The sequence below is a fragment of the Dipodomys merriami genome, unplaced genomic scaffold, assembly GCF_024711535.1.
Source record: "Dipodomys merriami isolate MVZ:Mamm:240054 unplaced genomic scaffold, mDipMer1.0.p SCAF_10, whole genome shotgun sequence".
Taxonomy (NCBI): domain Eukaryota; kingdom Metazoa; phylum Chordata; class Mammalia; order Rodentia; family Heteromyidae; genus Dipodomys; species Dipodomys merriami.
Window position 1 is genome coordinate 51844883 of NW_027202271.1, and position 15374 is coordinate 51860256.

At 39.9% G+C, this 15374-nt stretch overlaps 1 protein-coding gene across 5 annotated transcripts in view; it reads right to left on the reverse strand.

The window, feature by feature from the left end:
* Positions 1-14735, reverse strand: part of Igf1 (insulin like growth factor 1) — a 72618-nt gene extending 57883 nt beyond the window's left edge. For 3 of the 5 annotated variants that reach the window (XM_069991486.1, XM_069991476.1, XM_069991458.1), the window contains exons 1-2: positions 14390-14735; positions 9214-9370 (exon numbers count right to left, since the gene is read on the reverse strand). In XM_069991486.1, the coding sequence (XP_069847587.1) occupies positions 9214-9370; positions 14390-14452 (220 nt within the window). In that variant the 5' untranslated portion in view covers positions 14453-14735. Of the gene's footprint in view, positions 1-9213; positions 9371-12494; positions 12632-14389 lie in introns of those variants that run through there. The other 2 variants (XM_069991496.1, XM_069991465.1) reach the window with 1 other exon arrangement.
* Positions 14736-15374: the final 639 nt, after the last annotated feature.

Here is a 15374-nt window from a genome sequence, read left to right on the forward strand (position 1 = left end):
TCCGCTTAGGAAATCTTCATGAACTTTTGATTTTCATCACCTTTCTAGTTGTTTCTCTTTTTGAGACATATATAGTTCAGAAATTCTCAACTGGGGGAGATTTTGTCCTCCCCTAGGAAACATTGAGCAATGTCTTGAGACATTTTGGGTCATCACAAGTAAGACAAGCTGACTACTGGTGTTGATAGAGGCCAACATAGTAACAAATATCCTATAATGCACAGGACAGCCGTCTCCTTCAAAAATAAATTATATGGCTCCAAACTTCAAACATGGCAAGGTTGAAAGTCCTATTGCTAATGGCACTTCTTGGAAAGATAAGCGCATAGTATGAACATGAAGAAGGATCTTAAAAGAAACCACCTGGTTTCATAATGGGGTTGAAGATAGGGTAGGAGGAGAGAGAAGAGAAATCTACAGTGTTCAAATCAGTGCAGTCCAGAATTCTAGCTCTTGTGCTCCTTTCCCCAGTTTCATGGATAATCAGGAGTTGGCTGCCTGTGGGTTGGCTCAGTGCAGTCTTTCTAAATCACTTGCTTCTGATGAAAGACCCATTTCATCAGGGTAAATGGCACAAAGGTAGTGCCATCTTCCCAGAATGGCCTGGCAGTTCTGTCATAGCCTGATGGATTTTCAAAGTATAAAAAGGCCCCTCAACAGTCTTTCTAGTACTGCCTAAAGGCCACAAATGAAAGGAGAAAATCAGGAGAGATCCTGGGTATTTGCTTGTGAGTCTGCAAAGTCATCAGGTGTAAATTTCTTTTGGCTTGAGATCATCAGAGAAATCTCCAGAAAAAAAAAACTGATCCAACAACTGGTCAAGCTGTTTCAGATTTTCCAGGAACACAGCTTTGCTAAGTCATTCCAAAGCAGTTCTACCAAAGTTAACACTGGAGAGAGTGACAGAGACTCAGAATAATATAACATATAATAATAGTCTAAATTATGACCTGAAATGGACTTGAAATGCCTTAAGTGCATTTGGGACAGGTAGAGAATCACTTTAAGGTGAAAATTCCTGCAGGCAGATTCTAATTTTGTTACAGAGCAGGTGATATTTTATAGTTTGGAGGATCTACTGAGATCTTACTCATGTGGCTGAACCTGATTAGAGCCTCTCCGGGGCACTTTAGGTAACTTTGACATGGGATGGTTTGATATCAAACACTTCAATGAGATCAGAAAACAGAATCAACAGTATATCCTTCTACTTCTGTTCCTAATTATCTGTGTGACCTTGGACACAGCTCTTCTCCCTGAGTGTCAGTCTTGGTGTTTGACAAGACTATTTTCTAAGACCTTCCAAACTTGTAGTAATCTTCAGTGATATTTCCTTTTCACCATCAGGTGGTTTTAAGGAGGTAGAAATAGGTTCTTGGGTATCTTTTCACTGGGTTCAGAAAGACAACTTTATTTTTTTTTAAAGAATGGAAACCATTATCCGTGCAGAAAGGCTGAGCATTTAAGGCAAAAGGTTTTAATTTAAAAACTGTGTGGTCTCTACTGCTTGCACAATTTCTCTTTGTATCCGTGCTTCTGCTGATCAAATATTGCAAAGCCATTAATTAGCATAGGACAAATGCAGAGGGCCACGTGCAATGGTTCTGGCAAATTACATGAAACAATATGCCAGATATACAGTGAAGGCTTAAAGAGAGGGGTTTTCTTGGTGTTTAAGGTTCAGTGAAAAATGAAGAGGGGCAGCTATGCCAAGAATGAAAACCAAGAGCTTGCCAAGTGTTTCTTTAAGTGGCTCTAGCCAATGTGAGACTAAACAATGCATTAAATAGGCATGCAGCTTACTGCAGTTAGGGAATTGCATGTCAAATAACAGCTCTTTGCTATGTTTCAAACATGATCTCACATATAGATAAAGACAAACAAAATGCTCTGTTGTCATCTCCTTAGTCTAACAGCTAATAAGGGATTTGAACTTTCCAGGCAACCAAAAGTAATTCTTTGGATGTAAGAGCCTGTTGATCTTTCATGGAGAGGTGTAAGATGGAACTTTGCCAGGTCAGCAAAATGATTTTTTTTTTTGCCACCATGGTTGTCAAAGAAGACTGGCTACATAAAAGGGGCAAAGATTTTGCAGCCTGTTATTGTCTCCAATGTCTTCTTGGGAGGTACCTTATGCCTGTTTTTAGTGTGTCTGGTTCTTTGGTGTAGGCTATGCAAGCCGAAGGAAGGATGCTGGAGAGAGGTGATTGGCTCTAATGGAGCACCCAAGGACAGCTGTCATGTGCATCATGTCTGGACCAGACATTTGGAATCCCACTGAAGCTGCAGAGTACTAAACTTTCTCTGGGATCCCAAATATCTACTCTTCCAGCCACTGAAGCTATGAGCCAGTCCAGTACCAATGGTCTGCAAACAACAGAATGAGTATTTAACACCCAGATCACACCCCCTCCCTCCCTGCTCCTTTCACCTCTTCACCTCTTCTTTCACAGTCAAGTTGGAGAAGTGTCTTCCTACCTGGCTCACCTGCATCATGGAACCTCATATTCCACTTTACAAAACCCCAAAGAGATGCTTGGTGCTTTAAACAGCTATTTTATAATAGATGGTTTGGGAAAGATATCAAAGCTAAGAATAGCAAGAAATAGTGCACTAAAGGTTTGTTAGGAGAAAGAAAAGCAGATTTGAAGTTGGCCAAGGGAGAAGCTCTTCAGGTCACACATGAGCTGCCCTGTTCTGTCTGAGGGGATTCTGTGGAGGCTTTTGTACAATAACAGCAGCTACTCTAAGAAGACTTCTTTTGCACCCCAAGGAAGTTCTGTTCTATTGGGATTTTCTCAATTTTTCCAAAAGGTACAATGTAAGACCGTATTACATACGTTATTCCCTCATACCTCATTTTGAGGAAATGTTTCACAATTATCAGGATTCCTGTTTCCTATCTATTGTAGAAGGACTTGCTTTTAAACAATGCAAATTACTAAACAAGAAATGCTTGGCTTTGGTTATGTATCCATTATGAGGTTAAGTCACAAAAATCTCTATGACACACAATCCTTACTTGTCCAATGTAAAAATTCATATTGCCCATCAAGAGTGAGGTAAAGAGAAAATATGTGAACCAGTATAATTGGATTTTGTTGTTGTTGTTGTTGTTGTTGGTCGTGGGGCTTGAACTCTGGGCCTGTCTGCTGTCCCTACGCTCTTCAGCTCAAGGCGAGCATTCTACCACTTGAGCTACAGCGTCACTTCCGGTTTTTAGGTGGTTTATTGGAGATAAGAGTTTCATGGACTTCCCTGCCCGGGCTGGCTTTGAACCCCGATCCTCATGTCTCAGCCTCCTGAGTAGCTAGGATTACAGGTGTGAGCCACCAGTGCCCCACTTATAATTGGATTTTGAAAAAAGTTAAGTGCAATAGACAAGCATAGGACATTCTTTTTGCCTTTTTAATACTAGTATTACTGATATTATCACTACCACTGGTAACAGTGTTTCTCAGCTACCCTTAAGGAAACAAAATTTGTGTATAATTAGTTAATTTCTTCATCTATTTCTCCTTTTGGGGTGAATTCTGGAAATGATTCCAGATGAGGAAAAAAAATAAATGTAATGGCAAACATGCATGTGGGAGGCATAGCCGATAGGTCAGGAGGCATTCTAAGTTAATTGATTATAATCCATTTATCCATTTAATTCTAATACCAACACTATACAGCAGGCCCTACTATGCAGATGAGGAAATTGAGGAACAATGAGGTCAATTACGATTGTCAAGGTCACCCACCCATGTCAGTTGTAGAGTTGGGTTTCAAATCCTGGATACTTAGCAACAGAGGACAAGCCCTTGATCTTGTACCCTTCACTCTCCTATTTATAATTCTCCAACAGATAGAAGATGGCCTTAGAGAGTATTAACATGTCATAAAAATGCAAATGGTTTTCTAGTTTTGCACAGAAACCATAATTTTCTTACTGACAGAGACTGGTCCTCTTGGGTATGCTTAAAGAATAGAGCTGAGCATTTGTTGAAAAACAAAAACAAAAACAAGTGCTTTTCTTTTAAAGCCCATTAGTCCTGTGGCTCTAATGAGGCCAGGGTCATAAAGTCAAATTCCACATGTGCCAATTAGCTTCAAAGAGAATAGATTTTCCACAGCTAGTTACCATTCCCACCCCTAACTTTGACCAGCAGTGGCACAAATACACGCCTGGCCATTTATTAGGTTCTAAATGTAGGAATGCCATGGTTAAGCTGACTTCCAGCCTGGTTCAAAACAGTGCTAATGATGGGGAAGTGTATCTTTGAATGTTCTTTTAGTGGAAAAAGACTTTGGGTGAAAGTTGAGAAACCTACAGATTCTTATTTCTTTCCGGTAACTCGATAAAGTACAGCTAAAACCAAACCTATTCACTTTTCCTCACAGCCAAGAAAGTAGAAAGGTCAGAAGTGTCGGATAGTCTTCTTCTCTCTGGAAAATGTCACTCTGTTTTCATGAAGTGTGTATTCCTTTGCTTTCATAATCTGAGTAAATTTGGTCATGTCTGAGGTCTGATATGATCCTTGAGAGATTCAGTCTCAACTTAAGTTGGTTTGGTTTTGTTTTCATTTTTGTTTGTTCAGTCGGTTGTGGGCTTGAACTCAGGGGCTGAGCACCATCCATGAGCTCTTTTACTCAAGGCTAGCACTCTACCACTTTGACCCACAGCTCCACTTCCAGTTTTTGAGTGGTTAATTGGAGATAAGTGTCTTATGGAGACTTTTCTGCCTGGGCTATCTTTGAAATGTGACCCTCAGATCTCAGCCTCCTGAGTAGCAAGGATTACAGGTGTGAGCCACTGGCACCTGGCTTCGTTTGCTTTTCTTTAAATGGGTGAAGCTCCTATCTTTGAGGGGCCTTCTTTCCATTTTTCAAAGAAGATAAAGGAAGCTAAAAGCTTTTGAGTCACTATTTAAATCCAGTGTTTTCTTGAAGAGCATCAGATCCTTGTTAATTACAACTTAGACTAAAAGTCTGTTAAAGTTGGTTGTGGTCATTTACTTTAACAAAATCTTCTTGTTTTATAGACAAGGATGCTTAAGCTCAAGAGTTTTAAAAACACTGGCCAAAGTCATTCAACTAATGAATGACAGGTCTCAGAGCAGTTTTTGGAGCACTATGTATCAAAGGAAAGAAGTTTGAGTCAATAATAATAATCCAAACCTAGGACGGTTTATGCAATCACTAACAATGAAAGTTGATTGCAGAGTTTCACTTAAGCTCTTTAAAAACACTATGTTTTAACACAAATGCCATTCTTTTATTCAGACCTGTTCTTAATAACTATGCATTGGAAGTATATTTTACAAAAGCCATAAATCTGGAATGGTGGAAAGGATATCCAGATTTCCTTTCTAATTGATTTACTTCTCCTTTTGCTTAAACTGCCCAAACTAAAGCAAATATAGTTTATTTAAGGGACTGTTTATGGACTCTTAAACCTAAAAAGGACCCTAGAAACTCTCTTTCATTTGGTTATTCTTAATTGAAACCATCCAAGACAGTTGGTTGTCCATTAGCTCCTAAAATATCTCCAAGAAGAAAAATTCCACAAGCCTCTCAACAACACATTAAAAGGGTAAAAATGGCCATGACTGTCAAAAACTTATACCCATGGCAAGCTGGTCTTCTCCCATTTTCTTTTACTTATTGCTGTGTTTTGTGCAGAATGAGGTTACAATGACACACCCTTGATAAGGGCTCCATCCATCTGGTAAGATAATAGCTAGGTCTCTCCCAACACGTTCATCTCCATTATACCACTGTTTTCCTCAAGGACTATGGAAACACAAGGCTGGTGATAGACTCTCTTACAATGATGCATAGGGAAGAACTGTAATTAGCTCTTCTCTGGATCTTTCATTTTATAAATTATCTGGGGAAGTTGCATTAATTATGGATGAACTATACCACTTACGCTGGGAAGATGGTCACAAAACAGATCATCTACAAGGTTGTTTCTACTGTCCATCATTGGAATTTGGGCTTGAAGGGGAAGATGAGCTCATTTGTAAGATTGGGTTACTCCAGAAAACATAAGCACTACACTTTTTTTTTTTTTTTAAATTCCAGACGGTTTTAACAGCATTAAAACATCTTCTTGTTATGTAAGGCTACATTGGCCAAAGGCAGAGGTAGAGGCAATTTTATTTCATATGTTTAAATTGAGAACCAAGATTGGAAAGTGCCTTACACTATTGAGAAAAAAAAATTCTGAACTTCCAAAATAGTGTTGCTTAAAATAAAAGGCAAAGACACAAGAAACCTTTGAAAATAAGGGTAAGAAACAATTAAGTGTCAACTGACAGGGCTTCTGAATGAGAAAGAATGTTTGCTTCTAAGAAGTATTTTGAAAACTAAATGCTTAGAGCTGACTCCGCCCTCAACCCCTCCCCCCCGTGTGCCACCCCCCCCCCCAACCCCCAGTAAACCTCAGGGGGATGAAAAGGAAACAATAACATTTGTTGACAACAGTTCATGCCTGCAAGAATTATTGGCTCAGACACAAAACAGACTGTCATTATAGCTTAGGATGGCCAAAATATAGTCTCTAGGTTGTTGTTAGTATACATACATTATATTTAATTGAAAGAAAGAAAAGCAATTTTTATTAAATAACTAGGCAGCATGCAATAAGAAGTGTGGTCCAAAGTATTTGACAAACTAATTCTCAGTGAGTCTAAAGACCCCAAATAAGCAGTTCCATCGAATTCAATTGGATCCTTTCAGCCATAAAAAAGGACAATGACTAGGCACTTAACTTGCCCCTGGGATTCAAAGGGAAATAGTTATGGCCTTTGGCACCACGCAGCCTGTTGAGAGGGCTCTGTTCATTTATGGCAAGGGGGAGCCTGGCAAAAACGATACAAAATATTTTAAGAAAGCAGTAAGGATCTGATCTTGCCTCCAAGGTTGTTTCATTCACCTGACACTTGGTCATGCGTAGGTGTCTGTCTTTTTTACCCTCCCAGTTAAATTGTGGAACCCTTACAGGCAAGGTCAGACTCTCAAGTCATTTCTAGGCATCACCTTCATGTTTAGGATACACAGCAGTTGCTCCATGCATGGTTCGAAGTAAATTACAACCATTTAAAGGGGCTAACCTCTCTTAGGTGAAAGGGGTTGGTTGCTCACTTGAAGAACTAGGTCAGAAGGGAGCAACTTGAGTGATAGAATTCTGTAAGGCAGAACATATGAAACATAGCCTCTCAGCAACAATATTGACAACACATGGTTTACAGAACCACTTTCTATCCAAGATTATACTCTAAAAATCGAGAGCTGCTCTGTATAACATTCTTTGTTGAACTTATAAAAATGAAATCTATATGCATTGCTAAATTTTAATCATGGTAGTGACCCAACAAAAGAATCTTTTCAGTGCCTTGACATTGGTTTCCATTATAATTAATTGTCCAAGAATACTCTTTGGGTCTAAGTGTGGAGAAGGTATTTGGGACTAAAGTCATTCTTTCCATTCTAATTTCTCATCATCCAGTGCTAACATCATGGGTATAGAAGCATCCAGTTTCCATACACCATGCATGGAAATCCTGGAGCATGTCAGAATGATCATCACAATTCAACCTGGCACATAGCAGAAGGCATTTGCAGGCTTGGCAGTTACCTAGTGAACTGGATGGAAGGAAATTACACAAATGGATTACCAAGGCAGAAAAAGAAATCCTCTCAAGCGTAAGGGAGAACCGCTTTCTTTCTTTCTTTCTTTCTTTCTTTCTTTCTTTCTTTCTTTCTTTCTTTCTTTCTTTCTTTCTTTCTTTCTTTCACAAAATGTGGATTAGTAACAGCAAATTATAAAACTATTACAACCTGTTGTTGAACCATATCCACATCCCACATTTACCTTCCATGGGATTCTTTAAAGGTATAACGTATTTGTTACCAGAAAAACATCTACCCAATGAATTCATTCATCTTCCTTGTAACAGAAAGGTTTATTGCCAGAAAAACAAATGGATTCACTCAAGGAAAGCACTAGTGAGAGGCGTGGAATGGGAATTTGTTCATTCAAACATTAGCACTTTTGAGGCTCTGTAACTTGATACTTCTATTATTTTGGCAAATCCATGGAACAGATCACCAGTCTCCCCATCTGCTGTCTCCTCATTGTCTCCCATCTTCATCACCTGACTGGCATATATACACACCCTTTACCTTAGTCTTACAAGCACACACACACACACCTGCCTAGAGAGAGGCTGGCATTTGGGAAGGAAATGGGAGAGACTTCAAGTGTGAGTCATTGCACAATCTATTTGGAGCTTCATAGGTAACTAAGTGAGCTGTCTTCACTTGAGTGACATAAACCTTTGTGAATGATTCATGCTCTGTTTCTTGGAACTCTCTAATAGTCCAAAGAACTAGACAGAGGGAGCATCTAGCTTTAAGTTTTTCCCTGTCTCGTAGTATATAGTGAGACACATACATGTGAGGTAGATTATTTAAGTGATCAATTCTCATAGGTACTATTGCCTTTTGTTTGTGCTTATTGTGTGCAAGGATTGACTATGCTAACTGCTTGTCATTTATACTTGACTTTGCCATTATCTGAGACCAACTTATGGGATAAATAGCTTGGATCTTGTCAACCACCCTTTTCCAGATGAAAAGAAGAGAAGAGCTATGTCAAAGGTGAGCAATGACCAAAACCAAAAAAATCAGGATCAACTTGTATAAAGGGTATGACATTTCAAAATAAATTTACAGAAATCTTGTATATTTGTAAACACATCTTTAAGCAAAGTTCATCTTCTGTCTGTTTATGGTGATTCCGTATTGCATGGTGATCTTGTGAATGTGTCCCCTTAATTCTTTTCCCAAGGGCACATTTCTAGAGTCCTTACTACTTCACTACAAGTGCTACAGCATGCAGAACAATCCTATGTTTCCTTTATACCCATAGAACTCAAACCCCAAATTCTCAATACCCCAGAGTCCCCATCCACCTGTTAGAAAACATTAAAACAATATGAAGGAAGGATCAACAGAAAGCAGGCTAAGAAGAACATTAAGGAAGAGGATTCTATCCTCAATCTCCTGTTGAAGCCCCACTGAAAAACTAAGCTTACATGAAGCCTTTCAGAGACTGGGGACGGCTGCCAGCCCCTGGCATCCATTCAACTATTCACACACTCTCTACAGAGCCATGTACCTTAGAGTTTTAGCAGTGGAAGGAGAGGGAGAGATACTCACTGAAATAAAAGCCCCGATCTCCACACACGAACTGAAGAGCATCCACCAGTTCAGCCCCACAGAGCGTCTCTGGTCCAGCTGTAGCACAGCTGGTGAAGGTGAGCAAGCAGAGGACCAGGTAGAAGAGATGTGAAGAGGTCATGAAGTGCATCTTGACCTGCAGAAGAAACAGAAGGAAGGTCAGACTTCTACAAAGCACATGAAGGACTACTTAGAGTCTGGGACTACTAAGCATGTCTTAGTATCAAACCGCCTGTGCTTAAACCCCTTGCTACTGGAACCTTGGAGAAAAATCCTCCCAAACCTCTTCTTTATAGATTCCCTCTTGCAATGAAACAGGCTAAGAGCTCTGCACACATGTACATGAAAGATGTTATTTTGACAGTGGGATCACACACCACTCTGAGATCCTGGCACAATGTTTGAATTATCAAAGGTTAAATTGTGCTAAATGCAGGCTTGTAGCCAAATGTGTTTTGATAATTTAAAGTCTCCAAAAAAATTGGCCTTCCACAGATGGCACAGTCATTCATTATTGACCAGAATATTAAACTCTGAGTATCAGTCCTTGGATTCTGATTCATTAGCATTTTCAGTGACCAAAAAAGTACTTGTGAAAAATGTTATATCTTTATAGAGGAGTGGGGGGGGGAGAGTCAGAGACAGATGAGGAAAGATTGAGACAGAATCAGAGAGAGAGAGAGAGGAAGGGTGGGAGAGGGAGAGAGAGAAAGAGAGAGGGGGGGGCAGGCACAGATTTATTACCTGGGACTATCAGCAGTAACCCAACCACGAGTAGAAGGAAACAAATAAACCAAACAGAAATAGGAAGAAAATTGAGGATTTAGGAATTGACTTTTGCGGTCAGAACAGAAAGGTAGGATTCCTTTCCTCACCCAGCATAAGGGTCACAGCTTACACCTTATAATGAGAGAAAGGCACAATACACTAATGAAAGTTGTATATAACGAGGGAGCCTTCAGGATGGAGATGCATGGACAGCTAGGTAAGAAATGTCACTGCACAAAATGATAGGATTTCATGCTAGTTGACTGAGCTGGGAAAGACAGGAAGTCTTTTCTGTTCTGACTCTTCTTGGTTCTTCTGTGTTCTGAGCATGGGGCAGGATCCTTGCTCCCCCTCCCCCCTGCCCTGCCTGCCCCACCCAGAACAAGGATTGATTATATGCCCTACTATCAGCCAAGATAGGTCAAGAATTTATTTTTATGGTTAGCTGCTTCACAGAAAGGTGGGGGGGGGGCAGATTAAAGTCAGATCTATAGGATTTATGGCTGTCTATGAGGAAGAGAGTTTCTAATTTCTAGGATCTACCTTAAGGGAAGAATGGCAGGTAGGAGAAAGGAAGGCAGGAAAGGGTTAGAGAGAAACTTTCCCTTTCAGTCTAAAGTATTAGAATACTAAAGAACCACACTGTTAAGATATCACTTTCTGAGACTCCAACACTAAATCAATGGTACTCTTGAATTTGAAAGTCCCTTCCATGTATAAGACCCTAAGAGAAAAACTTGCAAAAGTATTTTCTTTTTAATCACAGGAATTCTGAATTCAGCTCTTGAAGGCATTTAGGTGTCATCAAATCCATTTTTTTATAGCAAAATCTACCAATGGATCCATTGGTTAGCTTGACTTAGTCAATGATCAAAGCCAAAAGACAGCTGTGTCTTGAGTCACAGGATTTCTCCGGCTGAAGTCTGTGCCCTCACCCTAAGAAGTAGAAAAGATGATCACTGGGATTTTCCATGTTGATACTTGTGGCACCAAAATGTGATTTCTTCCAGGAAGGCTCCCAAGGTGATCAGCTCTGCTTGCAGAGATATGTGAAGATATGGGAAGAGCCACAGATAGGCTGTCAGGTGAAAGACTCTTAAAAGAATTATAGAGTCATGCCAGAGTCATAATTTTAGCAAAAGGCTCTCTTGAACCTCACTCATCCATTCAACTACATCACTTTTTTTTTTTTTTTTTTTAGAAACAGACTCGCTTATTCACGTTCTGGCTACTCCCTCCATCCCAGGGGAACTCTCAACTTAATGGCTCTGTGCCACTGCTAAAGTTTACATCCTCATTTAAAACTAGATTTCTAATTTAGTGGCCAGATCTTCAGACCAGCAATTGGGTGAAAAGCTAAAGAGCAAGAAAACCTAACTCCCTGATTCTTGTTACCACAAGGTCAATATTTAGTCCATGCTTGCAAAACAGCTAAAGATGAAAAAAAAACACCCTCTACTGTCAAATCATCATAAATAACAGACATAAAATAGAAGGGGAGGCAAAAGCTCAATTGAACATTTATCTCATTTTCTCAGTGCACCTTAGTCTAGAAAGTCTTTACCCCCCCCTCCCACCTAGCCCAAGCCACAAGGACTGCTAGGGGCAAAGGATCATCCAGTCCTTGTTTTTTTCTAAGTAAGAAAAATGAATAGGGAGTGTCTTCTTCAATATTTCCAGTGGAAATCAGAGCAAATTCAGTCTAACTGGGAATATTATGGGACTCTCGCTTTCCCTCTCTTTTTCTCCACCTTTCTCTTTGTTGACAACGCTAAAGGACCAGCACCTGCCATGATAGATGCCTCTAAATTCTTCAGCTTTTGTGAAAACTCAAAGTTACACCCTGTGTGAACTTAGAACTTCATGAAATGTCAAAGCTGTGCCATTCACAATTATTTCTGGCATAACACATTTAAGACCAACAATGCACATCAACCTCTAGCCTTTAATATTATTTCCATAGTTTTTCTATTTCTTCTCCCCATCTCCCCCACCACTACAGAATTACATTGTCAGATCAATATCAGTACTTATAACTCTAGAACATAACAGAATCTCTGGTACATGTTCTTTTAACTCAGAAAAACAGTTCAGCACACCCATAGAAAATCAGAGAATTTATCACATTATGCTCCCAAACCAGAAAACAATAACCAACAAACTTGCTGAGAGGTTAAAACTTGAATGCAAGTGGTCCCATAGACTCATGAATCCCTTGGCCTTTTCTTTGGCCAACCACAAAAGAAACAAATCAAGAAAAAAAAGGAAAGATAGGATAGAGAAGAAAGAAGAAAGAGCCCAAGAGAAGAGGTGAGGAGAACTCCAAATCACCTCAGAACTCTCCTCCTCCAGAGAACTATGCACAAATCCACATTTCAAAGACCTCTCTTTTAATCTTAAATACATGGCATATTAATTGATTCCAGGTATCTGGGTCATCATGCAAATGACCAGTTAACATGGAAGGAGAATAGTCATAGGAAAATACTCACTGGAGGTGTGATCATTTGTGTTTGTTCCAGGTCTTTTACAGCAGGTCAGGGTGGGTATTATGAGGCTGATGTAAAGAGAAAACTGAAGACTTAAAACACATGTGCTGCTTTGTGGGTGGGGTTTGGGAGAGCATCTAGTTACATTCGGACACCCAGGCAGGTAGGCTAGGAGCCTTTTGTCCATTCAGACAATGAGCAAATCACACCGCTGCCAGTGCAGACAATCTTTTCCCTTCTATCAAGACACCAATTTCTATTGTGTGCTGCTTGTAGCTGTCCTGAATAGTGAACAGTGATCTAAGTCCCAGGCTTCTCTTTCCTTCCCTCCTGCCTTCCCTTCCTGCATTCTCCCTGCTCAAGCTCCAAGAAACAGAGCTGAGATCTCCCAATATCATCAGGGCCCCTGGGCAGGACCCCCTCGGCTCACTGGTATAGACTGGAAAGACCACACATCTCTCTGCAATCACTTCCTGCTGCAAGTCCAGGAAAAAGTTAAGGACACTTTGCTAGCTGAGCTTCTGAAAATGTTTGGCAGACATAGCCTGCAAAGTTCATTGGGAGACAGTTTTTGCCCATCTTTGAATGAACTGGAGATTGCCTCCTGCCATCTCTTTGATGATCATCTAAGAAGAGAGGCAAAACAACAAACAAACAATCAAACAAAACCCTGCCAGTTCCCAGACAACAGAGGGTACATGAGACGCTGACATCATTTCTGTGAGAGCCAGGGGGCCCTCGGGTGCCAGTGTCTCAAGGACAGCAGTGTCAGGTGCCTCACAACGCTGTAACCTAAACTCCCAAGCTACTTACTGGACTAAGAAAAAGTCTTAGCCGTGAAACATTTTGAAAAGCGCAACTGAATTCTGCTGTCAGTGACCGGGAGCTTTTATGAATTGAGCCCTCTGGCAATCCCCTCCAAGGAGCCCAGTGACAGCGGCTTAAAAAGTGCTTGCAAATTGAAAAAACACAAGTCTTGCAGGATATAATTTTGCTGAGAATGGAAACTTGAACTGGGGCCAGTGATCAGAAAGGAGAAGTCGGGTGCATTGACAACAGCAGCCAATTTTTACCTAAAAGGATTTGACAACTCTGAGGATTAAAAACAAAAAAAAAAAAATCAAGATTTTACAACACAAAACTCCGAAGTCCAAACTTTACCCCGAAAGTCCTCTTCCAATGAGAAAAGTTAGATAAGCATCTGCTAGAAACTTTCTAGCGTTCCGTAGGCAGCATGCAGTTGTTTAAATCATACAGCTAGTCAGGACAGTAAGAGTTGTTAGAGAGTGCTTTTTCTGAAGAGCAAATTAAACTTCACTCCAACTTTGATCCTCTGAACACAAAAGTGTAGTGAGTTCTGGATCCTTAGTTCCCAAGGCTGTGTTTGTAAAATCTTGCATATCATCTAACATATAACACTTCAACTATGGCATGCCTTGTAAAGGAAAGTCTTGACAGATTGTACACGCACGTGCCCACATACACACACACACACACACACACACACACACACACACACACACATGTGATCTTAAAAAATTAAACATCTGCACCTGCAAAATCCCAAAGTTTATATCCATGTTCTATAGCCCTTAACCATAGTCAAAACTTAAAGGAATTTTCTGTCACATACCACCAAAGCTAGGCAGAAGTAAAGGAATTAGCTTAAGTACCTTGCAGTAATTTCTGCTCATAGAGGTATCTGTACAAAGGCAGCTAGCTTATTTTGTCCGATTTCCCCCAAAAATGCACATTCAGCAATTTAGAAATAACTTCCAGTTCTGAAACAATGAAAATCCTAAAGTGCATAACGGTTGTAAGCAGGAGAAAAAAAAAAAGAGTATATACCATCTGAAGAAAATTCCCTCCCATCACTTCAAAGAAGAAGAAATATTTACCTTCAAGCAATCACAGAAGCAGCACTTAAATAATTGAGTTGGAGGACTGCTGGTTTTTCCCATGGCTTCTGAAGTACAAAGTCTGGAAATGAATTGCTTAGCAGAAACAATGAAGCAAAAAAAAATTAAAAAGAAAGAAAAAAAAGAAAAGAAAAGAAAAAAGGGGAAAAAAAAGAAATCCAGAGAGATGGGAGATGTTGAGAGCAATGTCACATTTCAATTGAAGACTTCATTCCATTGCACAGGCTCTATCAGCTCTGAATTTAGCAGTGACAGTGGGATTTAGCAAAGAGAAGGAGGATTTAGAGAAAATCCTCACATTTATCTACAAAACACAGACACTGTAGACAGGAAACAGCTGGGGGAATATTTGCCTTCTCTCTCTCTCCCTCTTCTGGCAAAGTTATCGAGTAAGGACTTTTTTGGGCATGGTGACAAATAACATCATACCTTTGCATTTTAAAACTGGAGCACAGAAGCATTTTTATTTTTCCCCTTTAAAAAATGAGCATTAGTGACACAGAGAGCGGACATTAAAATATTTAGGCTGCCATAGAAAATTATGATCTGTTCTCTGATTAACTTTCTATCCAGCGAGACACATGCATCTGCTAACGCACCTTTTCAGAATCAAAGTCATAGGAATGGACTAGGGGAACAATTATATTTTAGAGCAAATGCAAAATTTTATTAAGAAAAGAAAACAACAAAGAAAGAAAAGAAACAAGGACTATCGCTTGCAAACCCTACAAGTTTAACCCTGAAGTGACTGGATTGAATGAGGTTGGAAGCCAGCCCTCAGCTGACCCCTTGTCCTACTTGCCAACTTGAAAGGAATGATCTAATTTCCTAGAACTTACAGCAGTGGATGGGGCTTCTTTTTACATACTGGCTCTTGCTTTATGCCAGAGACAAGGCAAAGACTTGCTGAGCTGTAAAACCAACTGAAAAATAAAATCCTTGAACAAAATCCTTCTACTAGGCT